General features: G+C 39.6%; 1 protein-coding gene across 1 annotated transcript in view; it reads right to left on the reverse strand.

Annotated features, from left to right (window-relative positions):
• ATP6V1H (ATPase H+ transporting V1 subunit H) overlaps positions 1 to 22962 on the reverse strand; it is a 40106-nt gene extending 17144 nt beyond the window's left edge. Inside the window, exons 1-10 of the mRNA XM_082755018.1 lie at positions 22845 to 22962; positions 21761 to 21887; positions 15295 to 15397; positions 14766 to 14855; positions 11397 to 11510; positions 9385 to 9489; positions 8463 to 8507; positions 5643 to 5740; positions 3212 to 3404; positions 208 to 386 (exon numbers count right to left, since the gene is read on the reverse strand). Coding sequence (XP_082611144.1) covers positions 208 to 386; positions 3212 to 3404; positions 5643 to 5740; positions 8463 to 8507; positions 9385 to 9489; positions 11397 to 11510; positions 14766 to 14855; positions 15295 to 15397; positions 21761 to 21864 — 1031 coding nt within the window. The 5' untranslated portion in view covers positions 21865 to 21887; positions 22845 to 22962. The remainder of the gene's footprint in view (positions 1 to 207; positions 387 to 3211; positions 3405 to 5642; positions 5741 to 8462; positions 8508 to 9384; positions 9490 to 11396; positions 11511 to 14765; positions 14856 to 15294; positions 15398 to 21760; positions 21888 to 22844) is intronic.
• Positions 22963 to 24519: the final 1557 nt, after the last annotated feature.

Genomic DNA, 24519 nt, shown 5'->3' on the forward strand with positions numbered 1-24519 from the left:
ATCCAGAAGTGAAAATTTATTTTCTATTCAGCCAGCATATACTCATTTCGAATAGGAAACTTTTATAGATAGAGAATGTACGGAGATTCTTATTATCAGCTATCATTTAAGTATCATAATTCCATATATTATACAGCTTTAAAGTAAAAAGGTTTTACCAACATTCATATAATTACACTTTTTGAGAAGTTCCTACTTAAAACATACCTAAGGTCTTGCACGCTCTCACCAAGCTTATCCAGTAGAAACTTGATATCTTCACTTATGTCTTCATCATCATATTTCTGCTGATCCAAATTCTCTAGCTGCTTTAAGACTTTACACTGAATCATGGCAAGAGCATACTCTTGGCGAGTTTCTCTCTCAGTCGATTTCTCCAGCAAATTCTAGAAAAACAAAAGGTTGTTTTTTGTTTTTAAGGACAGACTGTTTTGACCGACTAGTACCATTGAGAAATTCTTATTGGAACAATTTATTTTAATAAGTGACCATTAGGCAGAATTGAGCAATTCCTGAAATAATGTCTCCAAAGAAGTACGACTTTACCAAACAATAGCTGCTTTACACCTACATTTAGCGGTGTCACCTAGGGCAGACATTGCTACACAGGAGTATTCATGTGTGTCACTCTAGCAGACCAAGAGGAATTTTAAACAAAAAAAAAAATAGGCTCTAGCTTGCAAGAGCAAAGTAATGCAACCATGCAAGATGAAAAGCACAAGTACCACTGCATTCAAGTTTGGGTTACTCAGACTCTTTTCTTCCTAGATGGTATGCTACCTTAAATATTAGAAAGTATTAATTACCTGTTTTTTTTTTTCATTTTCCATGTTAAATTGGGCTGACTAGAAAGACTATTCAAAGAAAAAGGGCACACTTAAATACCCCAAATCCCAGAACCTCTACCATGAACAATTGGTTTTATCTGGAATTATCGTTTTAGCTTTGGGTGCAACATCGGTACAGAGCATGAAAGCCTTTTTAAGAAAAAAAAGGAGTAATCTTTCTATCTAAAAAGCTAGCATCTGGATTAGATCAGCTTCTTTTGAAATTGGGAACATTCTATGTATTTTTATTCAAAGAGATGCTTATTGGTAAGACTGGAATTAGAAGCACAGAATGTAATAGTCAAGTTCCAATGTCATTTATTCATTACGTTTCTACTCAATCAGCTTCAAATTACGTTGTTCAGAGCTAGCCACCTACATTTTCCATGAGATAAATTCCACGTAAAAGATGCTGTCCTTAGCAAACAGAAGGTGTGTCCATATAAATAAGCCTTAACACCTACCAGAAATAAGCTATGCAACCACACAGAAGAAATTAGACTGCATCATTAGTTATATCACAGAACCCCTATACTTAAGTTATTAGTAAGGTAGAACACTGCAAAGAACTACTAAAATTTGCCTATTGAAAGTAAGTCGTATTACTGCTTTTAAAGTTAATTGTATGTGGCCATTAATGTGTGGAAAAAGATGCATTTCTATTTCAGCAAGAGAAGGTAATTTACACAAAGTAATGCAAAATTACCTACTTAGAGTTGTAAGTGCTAACAAAAGAACAAATCATGGACCTTGAACTTAAATTTTGTCTTTTAAGGAGCAGGTATATAAAGTTTCCAAAGAGATATATAGACAGCTACTCCAAATACTATTACATAACTCACACCAAAGAGCAGTATTGAAGCTTTTTATAGTGAAAGGATGTATTAGGAAAATACAAACATAGGACTAAGTAGAATGGATCACTGAACTATTCACTGATAAGTTTCACAGTACAAAATGAGTCACAGCTATGAGAGGGGCATAAAACGCAATGAAATCAAAGAAATACAGAAAACAAGGAAAAAATTTTAATAGGTAAACAGAGAAACTAAATGATATAACATAGACAGTTGCTTTACAGATAAAAATGTAATTACATACTTCATATAACTAACTTACCAAAGAGGTAAACCAGAACAAATTAGAAGTCAGACAGTAAAGAAAATGTACTCAAGTCGTTAAGCCTCATGCCAAGCCTTTGGCAGGACAGCAGGCATGATTTGGAGAATTCTCAAGCCTACTTCTTTATACAGATCACACCCACGACCCCCAAAACTAATACTGCAACCTCTCACACAGAAAAAGGTCTATTTTGCCTCCACTACCTATTTTAACTTTGCTTCAGAATTCACAGTTCTAACATCTAATTTCTAATCTGTATTTCCTGGCAGCCAGTTTAAAACCTCATGCTCATGCTACCACTTACCTTCAGTGTTGGGAAAAAGAAAACAGACAATTTTCCCTGAAGCCTGTAACAGAACCATCTTATTCTTTCTCAGCCTTTATTTATTAAAAAAGCTTCTCTTGATTTTTGTCTTGTCTTGCAAAACACACCAACCCTAAGAACTAGAAGTTTTTTCTCCTGTTTATAACTTCAAGAATTGGAAGAAGTTGAAAATGAACTGCTGAGCCCCTCAATTTTTTTTTTTTATTTTTTTTTTTTTAGAAGTTGTCTTGCTGTAGCTCCCTGCCTAATCCTAGCGTCAAGGCCCTAAAGCACACTAGAACATCTAAAGAGATGGATACAGTAAGAATAGTCCAACTGGATACCTCACATCACTGACCTCCTTTAATAGGATAAAAATCATGTTCCTATAATCTGCCTCATCCAGTTTTTCAAGTGACAGATGCTTTTGGTTAGAGAGACCATTTAAGTCATAGATTGAGCACCTTCACACAGCTAGTTACAGCTGATCAGCAAGTCAGTAAGCAACAACTACCCTCTCCTCATCCAAATTTGTCTTCAACAAATCCTCATTCATCTTGACAGAGTAACCAAGACAAGGGTTTTGGACTAGGAGATAGAATTCAAGTCAAAGAGCTACCTGATTAAAATATATTAAAATATATTAATTTTAATTGCTTCATAAGGCAGAAATGTATCAGATATTAATGAACTCCAGTCTTTTAGACTAGGACCAGCAGAAAAAAGTATCTTGAACTCAAGCAGCCTGCACTAAGAAAATTTTTATCGATCTCATTTTAAGAGACTGAACAATAGTCATTACCCACAGCAGCATGTCTACTACCAAAACTCAGCTCACACAAAAAGGGACAATTAAGCTTTCATTCCAGGATACCTAATGCCTAACAGAAACAGCTGTGCATCAGCAGCATCTAACATCTGCTCACCTGAGAGAAGATTGCAGTCCAAAGACACTTACCCGAAATGCTGCAAGGATGATTCTAGTCACTTTCTCTTTGACTGACTCCTGAAGAATATCCGACAGCACTGGAACAATATTATACCGGCGGAGATATTCACACATTTGAGGGCTAAACGCCAACAGCCACACGCAGAAAATCATCTGATACTGGAGCTGGAAGCCACATTTGTTGCTCAAGACTCCCATGATACTGAAAAATTAACAGAAGTGTAATTTGATTTTAAATTAACTGCATACATTGTATTGTTCTGCACAGAAACATGAAAATAAATGTGTAACAGGAACTTATTGGAAAGAGCTGCTGAGATGCGTATGCAACCCACTTCACAGTATCCTGCACCAGTATTTATCATTGCATGAGCAGCTTGTTCAGAAAGCCATCTTTAAAAAATATGCTTATTTCCTCCTCAGCCATACAGCCATAAAGAAGCTTTTCCAATTTGAACTACGGTGGTAGTGTATCCACCTTCAAGTTTACTGAGATTCTTTTTCCAGTGCGAAGTTTCGAGCATTATATGTCATTCCAGGAGAAACGGAGCTGCTTTTTCAGTTGAGAAAGAAGAGTAAAAAGGCAGAACAAAATCTACAAGGATTGAATTTGTTCCTGTAATTGTATTTCTCCATCTAACATCTGAATTGAGCTGAGGTAATCACTAGTTAACATGTGAGTTTTCAAAAAAAAAAAAAAGGTTATAGGTGTAACAGGACAAACATACAGAGTATAACCAGAGAAGAAATGGTATCACAAGACCTCTGAGGAAAAGAATTATACAGAAGCTTTGTTCAGCTCAACTTTTGAAAATTTAAAAAGCAATTTACAAGTGCATTCCAAATAAACACTAACCCAATTAAAAATTACTTTCAAAACTTCTCAACAGTGAAACAAGGTTGAAATGTAGACTTACTGTAACACTTCAATAGTTTATTGTATCAGCTTCCTTAGTGAAAAATTTTGTTTCAGTAGCATCATCTTGACACATATTTTGACCTTTCATTTTAAAATTAGAATAGTTCAGTTGAAAGGGACCTACAAAAATCATCTAGTGCATCTGCCTGACCTCTTCAGACATAACCAAAAGTTAAAGCATATCATTAAGGGCAGTAACCAAATGCCTCTTGAACACTGACAAGCACAGGGCATCAACCTCCTCACCAGGAAGCCTGTTCCAGTGTTTGACCACCCTCATGATAAAGCCATTTTTTCCTAACATCCAGTCTGACCCTCCCCTGGCACAGCTCTGTGCCATTCCCAATCATCCTGTCTTCAGTTCCCAGGGAGCAGAGGCCAGCACCTCCCTCTGCTTCCCCTCCTCAGGAAGCTGCAGGGAGCAGTGGGGTGACCTCTAGTCCTCCTTTTCTCTGGACAGGACAATCCAAGTATCCCCAACTTCTCCACACAGGACATGCCCTTTACCATCCTTTTTACCAGCTTTGTTGCCCACCTCTGGATGCTTCAAGTACCTGAACATCCCTTTATATTCTGGAGCCCAGAACTGCACAGAATATTCAAGGCGAGGCCATATCAACACTAAACTAAAGTGGGAGAATCACTTTTTTGGACCAGATTGCTATTCTTAATGCATCCCAAAATAGGGTTTGTCTTCTCGGCTGCCAAAGCATGCTGCTGGCTCACATTGAGCCTGCTGTTGACCAGCACCCCAGGTCCCTCTCCACAGGGCCACTCCCCAGTCACATTTCCCATCCTGCAGCTGTGTCAGGCATCACAAGTGCAGAACCCAGCTTTTAACCCTTGCCAAATTTCATACCACCAATGACTGCCCAAAATAATTTTACTGAACACTTTGACTTTTCTCCAGCTCAGAGAACAGTGCCATTTTTTCTTAAAATTAAAACTGTATAGCCACTGTCCCCAACAGACATACATGACAGAAAAGTTACTTACAATTTTTAAAGATGAGTGATACCATCCTAGCCTCATGCAAAACTAATTGTGAAGTAAATTTGAACTAAGGTCTATTTGAAGCCATATATAAAATAAAAAAGACACGGGATCTTAGCTCTAGAACATATTTCTTAGTTTCTCCTTTCACTAATATACTGGAATTATTTAATTTCAAACTGAAAGACGATGATAATTAACAGAAAATTATTTCTTCAGTTTTTGTTGTAACAAGTAAAAAAAAAAAAATCAAAGCATCTTCAGCTGGAGGCAGTCAGCAGGTCTATTACCCTTCAGATATTTATGTCTACTCCATGAAGAGTAAAGCAGCATTAAGGCCTCACATTGGTACCCACATCTGCAGTTTATTTGTCTGGCTGTATGAATTTAACACAAATACGTTTTGTACTCCGACAAAGAAGCTGTCTTTTGCAAGAGAATTCTATTCCGAAAGAAGTCATTGGGGAAAATGCTATTGTAAGGTCAAGTATATCCAAATAAAGTTAAAAAAAAAAAAAAAAAGCTCACCAGTTTACCCCATCTGCTTCTACCCACGCAAAGCGATATTCGTTGACCCTTAGCATCAGCTGCAGGCATCCAGCAACGCACTGCACGTACTGGGAGCTCTGGGTGGAAAGAAGAACACATCACTTCTTACAAGAAGAGTTAGGTGGCAAAGGCTAAAGCTCAGTTTTCCAAGCTAGGCTCTACTGGCATATTTCAGTACACTTTTCTTCAGCAACACTTGTGAGTTAAAAAAGGCTCACCCATATAATGCTTTCCAAGCCCCTATTTAAATTAAAAAAAAGGACAAGAAAAGGAAAGGCAGAAAGCAAAATACAAACAGAAGCATTTTGAATAGGAAAGAAGTGTTATGCAAGCAATGCCATTTTACCATGCCAGCAGTAGATTATGGATAGCTCATTTGAACGTGCCTTCTTTTAGCACATATGAAGGCTACCTTCTGTTTGATTATAGTGCCAGAGCCATTTGATCAACTGAATCAATTACTACTCTATAGAGCATAGCAGAAAATAAATCAGCCAACTTTTACAGAGCCTGGTTAAGTCTGCTGGAGGCCTTTGTAGTCAGAGGAACTGAGCTCAGTTTCTTCCCATTTCCATTCTTGACTCAGAGCAGCAGCGATGCCATTACAGCTTTATGCTTTCCTATGCATGTGCCACAGAGGACCACGCTCACCATAACGAGATGTGTATTTACACAAAAAAGATAACATTAGGAAGATGAGTACACAAAACCATCCTCAAACTTTAGCCCTGCATTTTAATTTTTTCTGTATTCATTGAAGTCTTACCACATAACACCGTGCCAAGAAAAGAAAAATGAGTAAAACTTTCACATCAGAAAAATGCTGTGAGATGCATCGCTGAATTCCATTTTCATCCAGATTCCTTTATGAACTGTCACAGACTTAATCATTAAACAGCTTTCTAACTCTAAATGTACGTATTTTTCATGTAGTAACAAGATCAGCTGAAATTCAAAAATGCTTTTTTGGTTGTTAAAAAGAAAGATCAAGGTATTACAGAAGTGGCATTTTATTCTCCCTCCGTGCTCAGATTCTGGTATTATCTTCGCTAACACTCAGACACCCTGCAGATAAAATATTTTTTCCTATAAGCCTTTTTCTTTATTAAGTGTCTTAAAAGTCTCACGGTAGATCAGTCACATAACTCAAGGTCAAACCTTTCAAACATTTACTGGAAGAAATGAATCAGGCCAGCCCATAGGAAAATAAGATAAAATAAACAGAACAGTATCTGATGAGGGTCACAGAATGAATTTATCCTTATTTTTAAGACCTTTTTGTAAAAAGTGATTCCAAACACCTAGATCCAAATCAAATAACATTTATTTCACTGGATAGCTATTTGCTCTCACATTTTCATGCAAATTATATAGTATAAACACAAACACTTCTGCCCCAAGTAATGTATTAACTTATCTGCATCACCAACCTGTGTACTACTGAACTTCTTAAGGCATTCTCTTATAACCCTATTACAATTGAAATTTCTGAGGTCCCAGACATCACTTCCAATCTAAAATTTTACAATTGCATCACCAGTTTACTCTGATATAAATTAGTTAGGACCTGCTTGGAAACGCAACCCAAGCAAGATCTGAAATCAGAAACAAAATCAACAGCAAACTTGCCCAACTTAATTATCCTGGAACATATTTGTACCATCAGTTCTGCTGCTTTGGGACCCTGCAGTGGTACATCCATGCAGTGCTAAAGCACAATGAACACATTTCTAACCAAACTGGAACTGCTAAACAGCTCTGCAGCAAGTGGTATGGCGTGCAATAGAACTATTTACTGTCATATGGCCATATGACAGAGCCTAACACAACCTAACAGTATGGGACATTGAACTACACACAACCTACTGAAATACTTCAGCTACCACTCTCAGGTTGTAATTTCCCCCCTACCTATGGCCATACATAGCAGTCTTTCATCTTTACTATTTTAAATCCCGGTCAGGTGGTAATTTAAGAGGCTTTTCTCTACAGGAAGCTAATGCTTTAAAGCTATGACCGCTTTTAGAAAGGAAACAAATTCCAGGCTCATATTTAAGTCTTCTGAAAGACTACAAACACTTTCAGGTTACAAGAGGAACAAAACCCACACAATCCCGCTCCACGTTCAAAAGGCAAAATAAACTGCCTCGCTGCGCCACAACAAAGATGAAAATCAAGTGTTATCATCACTTGCATTTGCTATACTGCCTAAATTCATCTTGGAGCCTAATACCCATTATAGCCACAAGAAATTTAATGTAAATGAACACTGATGAGAAAAGAACAATCCACTTTCCCCTGAATTCAGGCTATTCAAATATAAACAGTTTATAGCTTCAAAAGCACTCTTGCAATTTCATGCTACAGAAGTTTCCAGGGCAATGTTTGCTTTAACAGTTGATGTGCTGTAAGTTCTGCACATTACAAGACCCAGAAACTTCATACCTTGTCTCATATTAGTCAGACAGTTTGGTGCTAAACAGCATCGTTCAAATATTAGATGAATTTGCCCACCATTCCTTCAAGTTTTATCAATAAGGATACCAGATACATCTACAGTTTTCACAACCCAATCCAACTTTGGAAATACATACTTCCACTGCCAGCATTTTCTGTGAAACCGGTGATTTTAAAAATACTTTTGTTTCTTGGCGCCATCACCTGGCACTCTGTTGTTGTACAGTTCCATTTGAAGCATTTTCTTTATTATGGATATCAGAACACCTCTGCACCTTAATCCAAGGAGTGGTTATCACCTGCCTTAAACAGCAGATTGAAAAGCTCGAAAGAAACACTCACATCACTTGTGGAGACTGCTCCTGCTTCCACAGAACCACGTAACTTCTAGGGAAAAAAAAAGTGTAAAATCAGAGCTGTCCTTCACACATACAGAAAGGCTGTTCCCAACACCGCTACAATTTTCCCATCCCTCTAGTCATAAGATGTTAAGAATTTATTAGATATTTTTTCTGGTTAATATATTATGATAATATATTGTATTTCTTTCACACACACCATCATGTCTAGAGGAATATGCTTATCGTGGCATGCCACAATTTCATTTTTTTTCCTTTTTAGCTTAAGCATAGATTTAAGACTTTTATCCACCATTATCTTTGGATTCAAAAGCTCTTTTGAATCTTTCTGTAAGAAATTCTAAGATTCTTTCAGAGAAAAACAGAATTCTTAATAAAACTACAATTAGGAAACCTATGCAAAAATACACTGTTACTAAACATACTGAATTATGTTTCTCTGTTCTCTGTAATCTACTTCTGTTTTGGCACTACCTTAGAGAATGATGAATCACAAGGTTTTGATAAGGACTGAGGTGAAGAAACAGGTAAACCTCAAAACAGGAGGCAAAGGAGGAAGATTCATATCTGAAGGACATGCCAGCAGGAAGCAGGAGGTAATGCCATACAAGTTCTGTCCAAATAAATCAGGATTTATTTAGTTTCAACTGGCAACTACAAAAAGACTTATAGTAAACTGGAAAAAAGTTTCCACATTCAATTCCTGTTGCCATGGGATTTTTCCTTCCTAGAAACAAGCTAGGAGAAGCAAAACAATGCAGTGAGACAGAAAACCGTCATGGTTCCTTACTGCCCAGTAGACAACGTACAGTAACCAACAGAAAAATCAAGTCTTATTTTTTAATTTTAATTCAAACTTTTAAATGTAGAGTCACTGTAAAGCTTAAACAGAAGTAGCTTTTTACCTGTGAACTTAGCTGAGTTTTAATCCAGTTGAAATAGTAGTTCAAGTCACTGCCCTCCATAAGTTCTCTCCCCCAAGCAGCCAGTTTGGCAATAATTCTTGCAGCCTGAAAGAGAATGGAATTAACAGATTCTCAAATCCAGTAGTTTCAGTATTCAATGTCAGAGAACAGTCCTACCAGCTCCAGAAATCAAGTTTAGGTAAAGGATGGCCCCTTACAAGGAAAACAGGTTTCTATCCCTGTGCCTAGTAATTTGGTTTCTTCAGCTTTCTTTTGCTTCTACTTCCTAGTAACTGGTGTATTTTCACAAGGTTATCAGATAGCTGCAGCTGCTGAAGTTCAAAGCCCCAAAGAACTCAGAACGGGCCTATCAATGGGATATGCCTGCAGGATTCTACTGAAGTCAGAAATCCACCAGCAAAAAGACACTTAATAATCTAAGACATACATGAGCACGCTTACTTTAAGCAATTAAGGCAAATGCCAACACAAATTTAATAGTTTGCAACCATGTATTTTGTACTTAAGTTGAAGCAAGTCATTTTCAAGATGGAAGAAGGTTCCAACCTACAGAAAGAAAAACAGAAAACCAGAAGGAAAGGTAGAACTTAAGAATGAGGTTGAGACATAAAAATGGTGCCAGACTAAGAGTTTTCATTAAGTCTACAGCATAAGACTACACACAAGGAATCAGAGGAGTGCATTTCTATGCCAGCCTTCTCAAATTATTTTAAAGTAACTATGTGCTACAGCCTGCAGCATATAAGCAGAAATATCTGAGCTAAACTTATACATAAAGAAACAGTCTAAAAAAATTACTGAAGCAGGTGTTAGTTTACCTGCATACAGCTCCATGATGCAGTGGGAAGTCTATTGCAGGGCCCTTGCCACTGTACTGCAATGGACCTAATTTTCTTCATAGCAGCCCACATGGTGCCATGTTTTAGGCTGGTGACCAAAACAGCTGCTAACACACCAGTGTTTTAGATATTGCCAAACGGTGCTTGCACAACACCAAGGCTGCCTCTGTTTCTCACTTGGCGTTCGCAGCAAGTAGGCTGGACAGAGGTGCAAGAGACACAGCAAGGACATCTGACCTGAACTCAAACAGCTATGTTCTGAGTTAAGTGTTCAAGGCCAGGCTGGATGGGGCTTTCAGCAACCTGGGCTAGTGGAAGGTGTCCCTGCCTGTGACAGGGGTTGGAACTGGGTGATCTTTAAGGTCCCTTCCAACCCAAACCATTTTGCAATTTTATATAACATCACACTCAGTAAGAAAGCTGGTAGGGAAGCTTCCAAAGTAGCTCAGTGACTGGCTAAACATCAGTCTGCTGGTGGTGAGGGATTGCTTTTCCATCATTTGTTGTTCTGTTTTTTGGGGCCTTTTTGCCCCATTTCTGTTTGTTGCCACCCCACCACCACCCCCAAGCCTCCTTCACTTACTAAACTACCTACTCTCAAATCATGTTTTCTCACTTTCACCATTCCAATGCTCTCCCATCCCACTGTGGGGAACGGGACAAGCAACTGGGCGGGGCCTTTTTTCCAGCCATCCAGGGTAAACCCACTACAACAGCAGCTGCTGTTTCCTCCCTAGTATGCTTACAAACCATTTTAAGAAGACTTCAAGCAGCGTTATAAAAATTTGACAGAGTAACGTTCAGCAAGATTTGTCACAGGATTAGAACTGAAATTCTGATGTTCATATAGGAAGAGGAGCATAGACTGGTAGCTGTTACAGAATTTACTTCTCTAGTTACACCTTACTGTGCCTAAATCTAAAATCCTTTCTTTTCTGAATCCTTAAAATCTACTCTAGTCCCCCAAAAACCCAAACATCAGCAAACAATACAGCTTTTCCTTCTAAAGAGTGGTTAAGTCCAGCTTATATTAAGAATGACTCCAACTAGAAAACTTTGAAGTCCAGGCAGTAGATTAAGTTTCAAACTCCAAAAGGAAAATAAAGCCAGCATTTTTCTTCGTCTTCAGAGGTGGATTCATTTGAAGCTTACCATATGCACAGTGAAAAGATCTTGTCGATTCAACATCGGCAGGAAGTAGGACCATGCAGTGTTTTTACCACGTTTTGCATAATCGAAGAAGATACAAACACGCTGATGATTTTCCTGTAAAAATAAGGAGAGGGCAGAAGATACAAGTGTAAGAGCATTCAACAAGAGAGAGGTACTTCTGCTCATCATTATATGTTAATACACTTTATCAGAGCGTATCCAGGATTGTAATAGTGCCTGGAAATTTTTCAGTTCGACAGTTACTTGCAGATACAGTCCTTTTCAGCACACTAATATTGAAGTTGGAGATTTGAGAAAAGTGGAATTAAGCTTTGAAACCCTAATTGTATCTCAGTGTTCCAACACCTGTTACAGTAAAAATTGATATGTCCTTCTGATCAACCACAACGAGAGACTAGTTAAGTGATGCCATTTGTCATTATGCTTGAATAAAATCCAGGAAGTCTTTCACATACTGTCACTTCCACACTCCTCCCCTTTGTTGAGTCTGGCTGTGTATTCTATGACCAAAACCACAAGCACAAGCTAGCCCTGCCTCTCAACTCCCCTCAGTGGGAAGCAAGCTCTTCCAAAGCTGCAGCTAGTTCACCTTGGGCAGCCTGAGCACCAAGAGGACAGAACCACCACAAGTCTGTTCTGCAGAGCTGCTACACTGAACCCCAGGATATCACAAGTGCCTGAACTCAGGCACTCTGCACAGCTGCTTCTAGCATTTAATGTAATAACCAGTGCGCAAAGCAGCTTTAACCTTAAAGCAGAGCAGAAAAGAGGCCACACAAGCCTGAAGAAGAAAGAGCAGCTCTAAGTGCCTGAAATATATTCTTAGAGAAAATAAAGTACATGAAGTCGTGTTTTCCTCAGCACTTCCACATATTATCTAGCCTGGTGGATAGTAAGCTTTTATTATAAAGAGATGTCTTCCCTTTGAAGTCAAGCTACTTCAAACAAATACACAGTTTCTATCAAGGAAGATGAAACTGTTCAAGACACTGTAATTAGGAAACTTGCACAATAACAGTATCTCAGCCTCCACTATTGCACGAATTTTTCAAACTCCACTAACCGAAGAGCTTTCCACCACTCATACAGCACACGATTAACAATATGTGGATGAAAAAAATCAGCTGGGCAAGTCCACTTATTGGAGTACCTTCCATTAAACACAAAATCTGAACATATCCAAGATCCAAATACTGGCATTTTACCAAGTATCAGAGTTGCAGCCAACCCTTTCTTTACAGTTTCAAAGTTGTTGCACCAACTGGGCTGCAAATTTCTGCCCTGCCTCCTTCCTAGGGAGGATCAGATGTCGCTAATTATCTGATCCTCATAACTCTTCCAGAGATTCACCATTCAAGCATTTAATACTCTGAGACATATCAAAAAGCTCAAAAACTCAATTTCTGTTGTTCAAACTATGGAATGAAAAGAAAAAAAAAGACTTAAGATCTCAGAAACACCATGTCTTCACAGAGAGCCTCAGCTCTGTGATAACTAGTTTAAGGAAAAATGACAGCTTGATCAAATAAAGTCACTGTTAGCATCTATACTTGTGCTACACAAAGCCTAGCTAAGAAGAGCAAAAATAAGGTCAATGAATACAGTTTGCAGCATAGTTACAAAGGAGACGGGTCTGTAAGCAGGAAAGCTGAAATAACTTCAACATGCTGTCAATCAGAAAATCAGTCTGGTGTTTGCTGTTAAGGTGAGGCACAATGACAGGAAAAAGGACTGGAGAACAGCTGATGGCCCTGAAATACGTAGTGCTGCACCTTTCTAGGCAGCTGACTAGATCAATAAAGAGGAAATCCTAAACATCCAGATCAACAGTTGATTAATTATCCTTTTTCAGAAATGCCAGATGTTAAGTGAAGCTCACTTGGGTGGTATTGCTCCCTCCACTAACTACTCTGCAGAAGTAGAAATCTTAAAGATTTCACAATTAACAGACTGTGAAGTGTGATGGGGTCACTAATTCAGAGAAATCGTTCCAAGCATTTAGCACATGATTAGAGAAATGAATGCTTTCTTGGGGATCCAGTACGCAAACACTCTCCATCTGCATAAACAGAATGGTGATGTTCTCAGAAGGCAATTTCCACATCAGCCTCCGAAAGAAATCTTCCTTAGAATGACAACCAAACCCCTAAATAGAACTGCTGGAACGATCCTAGACAGCCAGCTGGGCTTCTAGCACACTCAAAGCACAGTTGACATGATTTTTACAACCTCACAAAAAAAGTATTGAAAGAAAATAGACACAGATTGTCATTATCACAGAGAAAAGCTGGATGTTATTAATTATTATAGCTTCTAGAAGTTTCAGCTATCAAAGATGGCTTTCAATTATTGTTCCTTCATCTCATGAACATACAGCAGGCATCCTTGTTCAAAACAATTTCACTGGGAGAATCAGTGGCACCATGAACAACTTATTGCTTAAAATCTTGGATGTACTGAATTAAGCCCACTAAGGCAAAAAAAAGGAGACATTTCCACTATTGTGGATTCTTCCATGCTTGCCAGTTGCAGAGCACTGCACTAAATTCAGCCACAGAATTAGTGGCCAATAAATATCCTGCTCTCCAACAAGAACCTTGCACCTTGGAAGTGCGCAACAGAAGGTCCATAAGGTATCACTGTCAGCATTTTTACCATCTGAACAAGATCAAAACAAAGTAGAAGCCCTGTTTCAGCTTTGTCTAGCAGAAGCATGAAGGGCTAGGCAGCTCTGGGGGGATGTGATGCAGATACCTGCACACAAAACCTCTTTGCCAGCAGCAAGATATCTCTGAATAATGAAGTGTCACAGAGCATTACAAAAGCCAGCACAGCCTTTCAGAAACTGAAGCAGAATTTCTGAAATGAAAGACATCCCAATTCAAACAAAAGCAAATATACATAGAGAAACTTGCACTGACACCTCTTTTCTGCTCTATCGCCATAAAGCCTGAACAACTTTAAATCATTTAACTTTAAGAAGTTCACACTGCTGTAACATGGTAAGGCCCTGAATACAGAAACATCAGTGCATGACCATAAAGTCGAGAAAGCATCTGCATCTAGTTGAACATGACAGAATCAAGTACATGGTTATTTCCAGCTACTTTCTGTAACCAGCTAGAACTAATGCAGTTGTTTGTGTGGGCCAGAGATAACCTCTACCTATGGGGTAAAGCACAGCACAGGAGAGGGTATCACTTATTGCATGCTGTAGCTACAGGGGATGTACTAACATCAAGACCCATAAGCACAAGACCCACTAACATTCACTAGACTTGAACTTGACCAAGTAAACATACCAACATTCCTTTAAAGACTTGAAAATAAGAGAGGTTATTGACCTACTTGCAGCATATCATCAACCATAGTCAGAATGTACTGAACCGTCTGCTCCTTCGAGATGTGAGTCATCAAGTTTATAAATGTTTTAGCACACTAGAAAATAAAAGACATTAAAATTAATATTAACAAGTGTGTTCATTCCTTTTGATAATACAAAACAGAACCTCATTAATTCGCAGTTAAGTCTTACACATTAAGCATCCCAACATTTTATTCAATTGCAGTAAGAGATGAATACATTTGGCATTCTACAACAAAGAAAAGTTTTCTGTCACTGATTATTACCCTTTACAAATTGTTTTATGGCTTTCAAACGAGATAAATACTCCCCAGCAAAAGTCAGCAGCTTTCTTGAAAGACTGATTAGGAAAATCTCCATCCTATATTTAGCAAAAAGTAATTTTTTATACAAGCTTTATACTTCTTCCACAACATCTTAACTGTATCATCAATATTAAAATAAAGTTGGTATGAAAATTTCCTTCCATTCTCCCTCCCTGAAAAGGTATCATTAAAAAGAAAGGAAAATTACTTGGTTGCCTTCAGTTTGCAACAGCTCTTGTTTCTCTTCTGGATTTCTTTTCTGTTCAAATCTTTGAATAAATTCACAGTCTTCACCTGAAATCATCTGCCCTCTGAAAAGCAAAGTGTGAAACCATTAGCAACACACAATAAATTATTAAAAACCTTACTTTCTTCAACCTGGTATCTCAGCACAATCATTTTCACCAATCCTATATCCCACAGCAGAACATAAAGGGCTCCTTTTTGTAGATAGTCTCACGTGCAGAATTTAAAACTAATAACAGAACAATCGCTCTGAATCCTTCCCTGTGCAGTGCTTCTGTTCAACAGCATTCTCTAAATCATTCTTAAGCTTCCAGAGGTTGAACATGATGGAAGTAGTTGAAAGAACTGAAATACATACAGCTATCACTTTATGCCATAATTATGAGTAATAGTCTAATCCAACCTGAAATAAGTGGTGAAAAATAAAATTGTTATTTTAAGTTTGCCATAAGCATTGAAGAGAATTTTCAGAAGTACGTAGAGGTTGATTCCTAATACATTTTTAGCTTTCATAAATTAACATTTCAGCTTTTCCTGATAATTTAAAAGCTGATACGCCCACGAGCCCATCCATATACATAGCAAGAGGACTTGAGACAGTGAACTGCTGCAGGACAATTACAAGCTAACAGATCTCCATTTGGTCTTTTCCTTAGCTAAAACAAATAGCAATATTCAAGGGGTTACTGCCACCAGAAAGCTGTTGACTCAGCTGAGGAGCTGGCAGAATATCCTTGGGGTTTGTTTATTTTTGTTACAGTGCAAAACTTACCATCACACCAAACAATGAACAAGTCAAAATAGCATAAGTCAGGTAGTCTTAGGATAAGAAAACTAATTTTAAATCAGGTAGTCCTGAAAATCCAAGACCAATAGGTGACCAGCTTTACTAGTTAATATCAGGAATGCTGCAGGAAAGAAGAAAATCGTGCACATCATCAAAATCAAATCACAGAGGATTAAAATATTAGACAGGAGGCTGAGGGGAGACCTCATCACAGTCTACAACTTCCTCGTAAGGGGGTGTCGAGAGGCAGGAGACCTTTTCTCCATTAACACTAGTGACAGGACCCGAGGGAACGGGGTTAAGCTGAGGCAGGGGAAATTTAGGCTGGACGTCAGGAGGGGGTTCTTCACAGAGAGGGTGGTTGCACACTGGAACAGGCTCGCCAGGGAAGTGGTCACTGCACCGAGCCTGTCTGAATTTAAGAAGAGATTGGACTGTGCACTTAGTCACATGGTCTGAACTTTTGGGTAGACCTGTGCGGTGTCAAGAGTTGGACTTGATGATCTTTGAGGGTCCCTTCCAACTCAGGATATTCTATGATTCTATGATCTCCTCTTAATATTTCCACTGAGTCAACTGCCTCCTCCACTTTTCAAAGCTATATAGCATGATTCTTTTGACCCATCTTTTCCATGTCCTGGGTCAGTTTCTGGATGTTCTGTGAATAAAGGTTCCATTAAAATCCTTGTAAACCCAAGTAAAAGCACAAGTTTTCTGTGATTGTCTCACTCAAACTCATGAACTACAGAAATATAAGATGTACAACATGTTCTCATTTCTATTCTTCCTTAAACAGTTATATCTCAGGAAAGCCTCATTAGAGGCATCTTTTTTCACACTTACTTTTCAAGCAAAAACATAAGCAATCCGTACATTGTGTGCCATTCTTGTATTCTAGCTGTTTGTGTTTTTTTTTTTTTTAAGAAATATCTTCATATGTGCTGAGAAAAGGCAATTAAGACTGACTACACAGAAGATTCATGCAGCCTGTGGTAGTCTTTAACAGTAGTTTCTACTAAAATTGAATTATAGAGAAAAAATAATTAGCCAACAGTGACCATGCTGCCACCGCATGCCTTTTAGATTAAATAGTCTTCTTTCTCACCTATTAAAAACAGAGTTTGAGTAGTTGATGAAAAAAGAGGACAATTCATTTGCTAACAATATTGGCCACAATGATGCATGACTAGCAGCCACTCTTTTTTCAGTCAATGCTGGCCAAGTCAGGAACACCTGGATGCCAGCTATAAACAAGTGTTTATAAGAATACTGCCACTTCGGAAGCACTTCAAAGATGACTTAAGGTGAACCCTTAATTTTCAGCTTTAATGGTAGAAAAAAGCCTCAGCCCAAGAAGTGCAATGCTTGTTTACAGGCAGGCTATTAGAAAACATATGCTGATTTTCAAGGAAAAGTGGGATTTCCCAACCCCTTTAAGCAAACAAGGTAACCAAAGCTTCCCTCTATCCCTATTCTTAACAACCATTCGATTTCATTGCTTTTATTTTCCAGGACATGTCTACACAGTCTTTTGTCAATATGTAACATTCTGACTGAGCTTCAGCTGTCTGGATATAATCAGGTTCGGACCAAGGGTTCTGTAACCCTGTTACCAAAGCTCTGTGTTTGAAACAAAGTCCTGCCTTTGAGGGCACTAGCTACAGGACCGTAAACTGATTTTTAAAAGCATGAATGTGAGATCACCACTTTTTAAACCTCTTGGTCTCTCACAATGATTCAGAAACTTGTGATTTATTTTTGTTATTATACATTTTCTCCAACTGCTGTTCCTCCTTTTCTTTGTCTGAATGACTTAATTAAAATTATGGACTTCCCTCCCCTTAAAAAAAAAAAACACTAAGTACCATCTGCTACAAGTGTGAAGCTTGCATTTAGGGCTACCTACCACGATGTCAAGGCATGATTTCTTTTAAGCAATTATCTATAATACTTTACAAAAAAAAAAGTTAAAACCTACAAGTTAGGAAACTTCTCTAAGACAAGATTTGCTTTTGAAGTCTGAGGTAACGCTTGAACTGCTTTAGAAAGTTCCCACCCCCAGGAAAACTAAAACAAGTATTTTAAAATCAGAATTCGCAACCATTTGTGAATTACTTGAAGACACATGGGAAGCTAAATACAAGTCAGCCACCAGGCACCTCAGCTGATTAAACAGGGAGTACTGTCAAATGCTGTATACCTAGAAAACCTGCAGTGCAGTAAGATGTAATCTCTGAAACGAGTTCACTTCTCCAAAAAATCACTTACTACCCTTAGAAAACAAAACCAAAGTTTCCTTCCTTTGGGAAAAGGTACCCTACAAAGGCATTCTGACACCTTGAGGCAAATGCTGACAGCAACCCCACAGAACAAAACAGCAGCATATCATATTTCCCACTGACAGCAAGCACCAACATCTCTAAATTACTAGGAGTTTCAAGATCCAAAGGCAGGAAAGGCTGTACAGAATTAATGGCCTCAACGACATTTAGTTTCCAAAAGATAACAAGATCCCCTACAGTTTTAAGGTTTGCTAGTTTTTTCTCCCCCAGAAACATCTGTTCTGTGTTGAATTCTAGCTGTAAGTTTCACTATCAAAGAAACAAGGTTTCCACAGCCTAATTTTGGAATGGTGAACACTGGAAAACGCAGGTGACATGTCCAGTTGTCGTACCTAAATATTTCACTTTTTTATGCCAATAACACACATAGAAAATATCAAAGTCATCAGCTGAGTTAGTTTGACGTTTAGTTTACAGTTACAACCTTCAGAGATGAAATAAACAGTATGCCAGTTAATCTTTAGCTTGAGTTAACTCTACAGAAGTCAGGCTGCTGCAGCCTGACCAACTGCTCGTAAGCTATTTTATTTTTCCACTGAGGAACAGAGAGAGCAGAAAGGAACTTCAGAAGTCCTTCCTCTGTGACCCAGACCCCTAGAGTGCTGTGAATGGTGCAGTCTTTAAACCATCTTTACACAACTGTCACAGCCAGATTAAAAAAAATAAATTAAAATCAAGATTTCTTGGGAAGTTTCTTTTTTAAAACTCTAAGTACAGAAATGCTACCTAATCCTTAAGAACACAAATTATGTCACGCCTGAGTTGGTGTGTTAATTTAAGAAAACCAGACAAAATTCCTTCCTCTAATGTAAAGATATCTGAAGACTTCAGTAAGTCTCCATCAGTGGTGAAGGCTTTACGTGGAAGTTCACCTCACAAACTGCACAGACTGCCAGAACAGCAGCTCAGAAGAGAACAAAGAAGTGTCCTTCAAAATCATCAGTACACCAGCTTCCTTCTACTCTATAGGACAGAACAAACCACTCTGACGGGCCCCGAACAGGTCACCAGAAGCCAGCAGTTTCCAGTCAGTAATACAGCATGCCTCATTCTAGAAATGCCAGTCAATATAGCTGCACTAGCTGACTTTTCAACAAATCCCTTAAAGCACTAGCCTCAAAGACATTATCATGACCAAATTTGGCTGTTGTAGAAAGGACACGTTCAAAAAACAGAAATAATCTTTTCCTCTTTAGAAATCCCAGACATTCTGCTAATATTTTCCAGTAAGTAACGATAAGCAAGCTTGTCAGCCAAGGAGGCACAGTTCACAATGCTCTGCGATCCCTCTGGCACCACTCGAGTTCATCCTTGGAGCCACCTCAGTCAGACAGCCTGTTATCAGTAAATACAGAACACAGGGATTACGTTTATTTCAGAGCAATAATAAACAGGACACGCTGTCATTGACATACAGAGGGCACCCAGAACTGAGCAGTCTCACAGTATGGCGACAAACATTAGTCAAATGCACTACAATAGCCTCCAAAACCTGACTAACCCAAAGAGAGGAAATAACTGACACATTCTCCTTTCACAGACTGCATATCAGAACAAAGTCAGATCCAAGGACCTGAATAAGAACCATCAAGTCCGCCTGCTGGTCAGAAGTTATATGGGAAGTTGGTGACGAAAACAAAGCTGCCCAATCTTCATCGATCACCACAGAGAGAGAACCCCAAGAATGAAGGTGAGTTATAAATGGTAGACCACATGAAACACATTCAAGTAATTAATACTACATTATATATTCAAAATATAGCCCTCTGCCAAACAGAACCATCCCCTACACCAACAACAGCTCCAGCTTACCAGCCCAGTAGCCTGAACCACTAGAGATAGAGAATACCACATACTCAACAGACCAGCAGTAAATAGCTGTACTTCCACCATCCAGTTACTGCCAATTTCCAACTAGAACAGCACTGAAACAGCCACAGAGGCTTCCCCAGAACACATTTCCTACCAGGTGGATAACAATGCATACAATAACAGCAAAAGCCACGCAGAGACGTGTCAACAAACTCTTGGTAGCTGCCACTCTCAAGTTACCACACCAACCTTGCTCTTTTGCACTGCCACTGTAATGCCATCACACTACTAACTGAACCAGGAATCACCTGAAAAATAACCCAGAAAAAGGATGTTTCTTCAACAGATCAGTTCTTTAATCCAGTTTACCATGAAGAGTGGGAAAAATAATTACAACTGAACAAATGAAATAGGCAGGACTGAGCTCCATAGCACAGTGCTCTGTAGTAGGCTGTCATTCATGAGCTTCTGCTGTAAACGCATTTCCCAGCTTCCCTGTGTACAGTTTTGCAATCTTTTTTATTTTACTGTCTAGCAAATATTTACATATACATCACAGCCATCTGGAAGAACAATCATCTTTTGTGAAGTGGTGCAATGATAAACACAAAGCATTATCAGCATGGTCTGTACCTCTATAATCATCAAGATATCTACCACTTCAGTTACAGAGCAACTAAAACTGAAGTAATTTGCTGCCACAGGGGGACAATCAAGAGACAATACCAGTTCACACTTTGCTGGTATTCTTCGTAGGTACTGGTCAGGAGTGCAGGGATCCAAGTGTTTCACATTTTACTTCAGATTAGAGTGAAGAAAAGTAGCAAAGGTCTGTTATTTTCCTTTTTCCCTACCTCATACACAAATTTATTTTCCTCAGCTTGTCCCTGTATCCTCTTTAGACGATATTTCTCCCACCAATTTCTGTGCTGTTACTTTCTGCTCTTACCTAACAGCGCAGCTCTCCCCAGACCAAAAGTATCAGCTACATTAATAAAAATAATAAAAAGCATTTACCTGCTTCAGCTGCTGTCCAGGACAATTTGTCCTTTATTTAAGGCACAGTTTGTTTTCCCAGACCAGTTTTGCTAGCACAACTTGTGTTTACACAAAAGACACTTTACCAGTAGAGAAACTCTACCTACACCTAAAACAACTCTTACTGTAAATCAGATTTATTTCAGTACCTGTCTGATAAAGCTAAAATTGAGAAAGGTTTTTCACTGGTAAGGAGAAAAGCAGACTCTTTAACCAAGCATTGACACAAAGTTACATTTGTTATTACTGTCTTCAGTTCACATAAGTAGAGTTCCTTCTTGTAATAAGAAAAAATTCCCCAACTACTTGCATTTAATATAAACTTTTTCCAACCCTTCACATGACACCGAGACAGATTGTTCCACATTGTAACAATATTCCAGTGCAACCCAAAAGCCCAAGAAGCCTAAAAAGAAAACAAAAAAGATTTGTGGCGATATTTTACTTACTGGAGATAAGACTGCCAATTTACTTTGTTTGCACGAACTTCAGCAGCTTTGGCAGCAATGATATTCGTTGGGACAGCAGCATCTACAGCACCTCGGATATCCATCTTCACTGATATTTAAAATGCACCTGGAAATACAAGTCAGATTTGAAACCTTTTGTTAAAGTCCTAAAGAGCAGAATATTTGCTGATAATTAAGGAAAAAAATAAGACTTCTTTTCAGTAGTCCCATTTGCAAAAAACATTTTAGTACTTTCTGAGAAATTAAAGTTATATAAAGCATCTAAAGTGTGAGTTCCCTACAGCAGACAAGGGCATACTATACTTGGACACTAAACTCTAAGCAATCAGAAGTTTCCTAAAATAAGAGATATAAACCTGTATTAAATAACTTCCCATCTTATCAGTTCTCAATTAATCAAGTTAAATTATTTCAATAGATGCTACACTTCTAGAATGTTCAAGGAGCCCTACAGACAGTAGAAACCATTTTCCTTCCAAATCAGGACTGACGATAAGACTTCAAATCCTGTGCACACGTGCAGCTGTCTCCTAACCATACTTCAGGACTGATTTAGTTATTTGTCTCTTAATGTAGAGGATAAATAAAAGAAGCCTACAAACACATGAACTACAGTTTCAGAAAGAAAACAAAAACACCAGTCATATAGACGAAGAGCCATGCTACACGGACCAGGAGAGTGACCTTCACCACTTCTGCTTTCTCCTTCCCTTATGATTTAATCCCCAGCTGACTGATGCCCCAACAAGGCGCTGCTGGCAGGGCCGGCCGCAGCAGCAGTTCCCGACGCCCTGAACCGGCTGCAGCCTCCTGGCCCGGCCTGCTTCTGGCCCCTCCCGGCTCCCCTTTACAACAGGGACCCGGAGCAAACCGGCACCCGCTGCCCCACCCCCTGCAGACACAGCTCCCTCGCGTTACTGACCAAAAACACGACTTTAACCAAAATAGAAATAATAAATGAAGAAAAAAAAGAAACAAAAACACAGAAACCGACCTCCCCTTGAACCCCCACGACCGGCAGACACCCGCCCGGCGCCCCGGAGCCCCCCCCCCGCTCCCTCACCCGTCGGGAGGGCGGCGGGAGGCCGGGCAGCCCCGTCCCGCCCCGCTCCGCTCCCCGCCGGCCGCAGCTCCCCCGCGCCGCTGCCGCCGCCACCGCCGCCGCCGCTCGACTGGCGCCGCCGTCACGTGACGCCGCCGTCACGTGAGCCGCGACGGCGGCCGCCGAGGCCCAAGCCGCGCAGGAAGGCGGGGCGCCACGGGGAGGGCTGGGGGCGGGGCCGGAGGGGCTGAGGTGCCGCCTTTAGGGGGTGCCCGGGTGGGGGGGAGCCATGAGTGTAACTCGCAGAGTCATTAGGGTTGTTAAAGCCCTCCAAAATCACCTGGTGCAGCCACCCCCTACCACCAGTGCCACCTACAAACCCTGTCCCCAAGCACCACGTCCAGCCCTTCCCTGAACACCCCCAGGGACGGTGACACCACCACCTCCCTGGGCAACCCGTCCCAGTGCCTGACTGCTCCTTCTGAGAAGGAATGTCTCCTCATTTCCAACCTGAACCTCCCCTGGCACAACTTGAGGCCATTCCCTCTAATCCTATCACTAGTTATCTGTGAGAAGAGGCCATCCCCCAGCTCCCCACAGCTCCCTTTCAGGTGATGTGCAATGCCCCCTTGGCTTGCAGTGAAGCAGCAGGAGTCATCTCCTTGACCCAACATCCATCCCACTCACTGAATATGCAGTCACTGCAGCCGTTTATTTTCTTTTTTTTTTATTTTAATACCCATCATTTTCTCACTTTCTAACCCAGACACTGCAATAAGGCAAGCTTACTCTTTCTTCCAGCTGGAAATTTGGCAGCTGGGCCTCAATCTCCACTTCTGGTTGAGAGGGCGGAGAGACAGAATTAGGCCTTACTTCAACCAGTTCCTGTTATATGAGTATTTGTCACTTCTGCCTCGTGGCACTCTGCATTTCCTTCTTCTCCACTGCCTTTTTATGCTGTGTTTAATTCTGCTCTTCTTTCTGGTTCCAGCATCAGGCACCCGGAATGAACGTACTCACCTTTTCCACAGTCATTTCAAGTCCCATTACCAGTGATGATAAATATGGCTCTGCTCATTTTATAAACAAAAAAGCCAAAGCACAAAGGATTTACAAGACAATCTGAGCAAGCCTTGAGGCTTTTAAAATGGGACTTGCAGAATGAAGGCATCGAAGACCTATATGGTGACCCTACAGGCTACCATTCAGCCCTCATCTAACCTGGAGGCACTTCAGGCTTTCCTTCCTTGAAAATTCCTCAGTCATCCGAAATAATATTTCTGTTCAAACCCCAGATTTCCCAGCACCTCCTGAGCACACTTCTGGCTTAACCCATATACAGTAACCAAGTACTCTGGTTGAACTGAAGTACAAGTATACATAGGACTGATTCTTAGTTCTAGTCCCTAATAACAATATTGATTTGTAATATACAGTGTTCATGTAAAAAAAAAAAAAAAAAAAAAAAAAAAAAATCAATTTGGTGCTCAATTTGATATCTTATTTGGACAGTACATTAGGTCGTCATTGGTCCTTTTCGGAGCAGACAATTTTTCTATTAATTGCACCATCTACAAGAATCTAGCGCTATCCAATCAGTCTGGCTAAAAGAAGAGAATTTGCTATTTGCAGTCAAAGTTTTGATATTATAGGAACAGGGTCATTTTCCTACAGAAAAGCACTTTGAAAGGATATG

This window comes from Aythya marila (genome assembly GCF_965140915.1).
Source record: "Aythya marila genome assembly, chromosome: 2".
NCBI lineage: Eukaryota > Metazoa > Chordata > Aves > Anseriformes > Anatidae > Aythya > Aythya marila.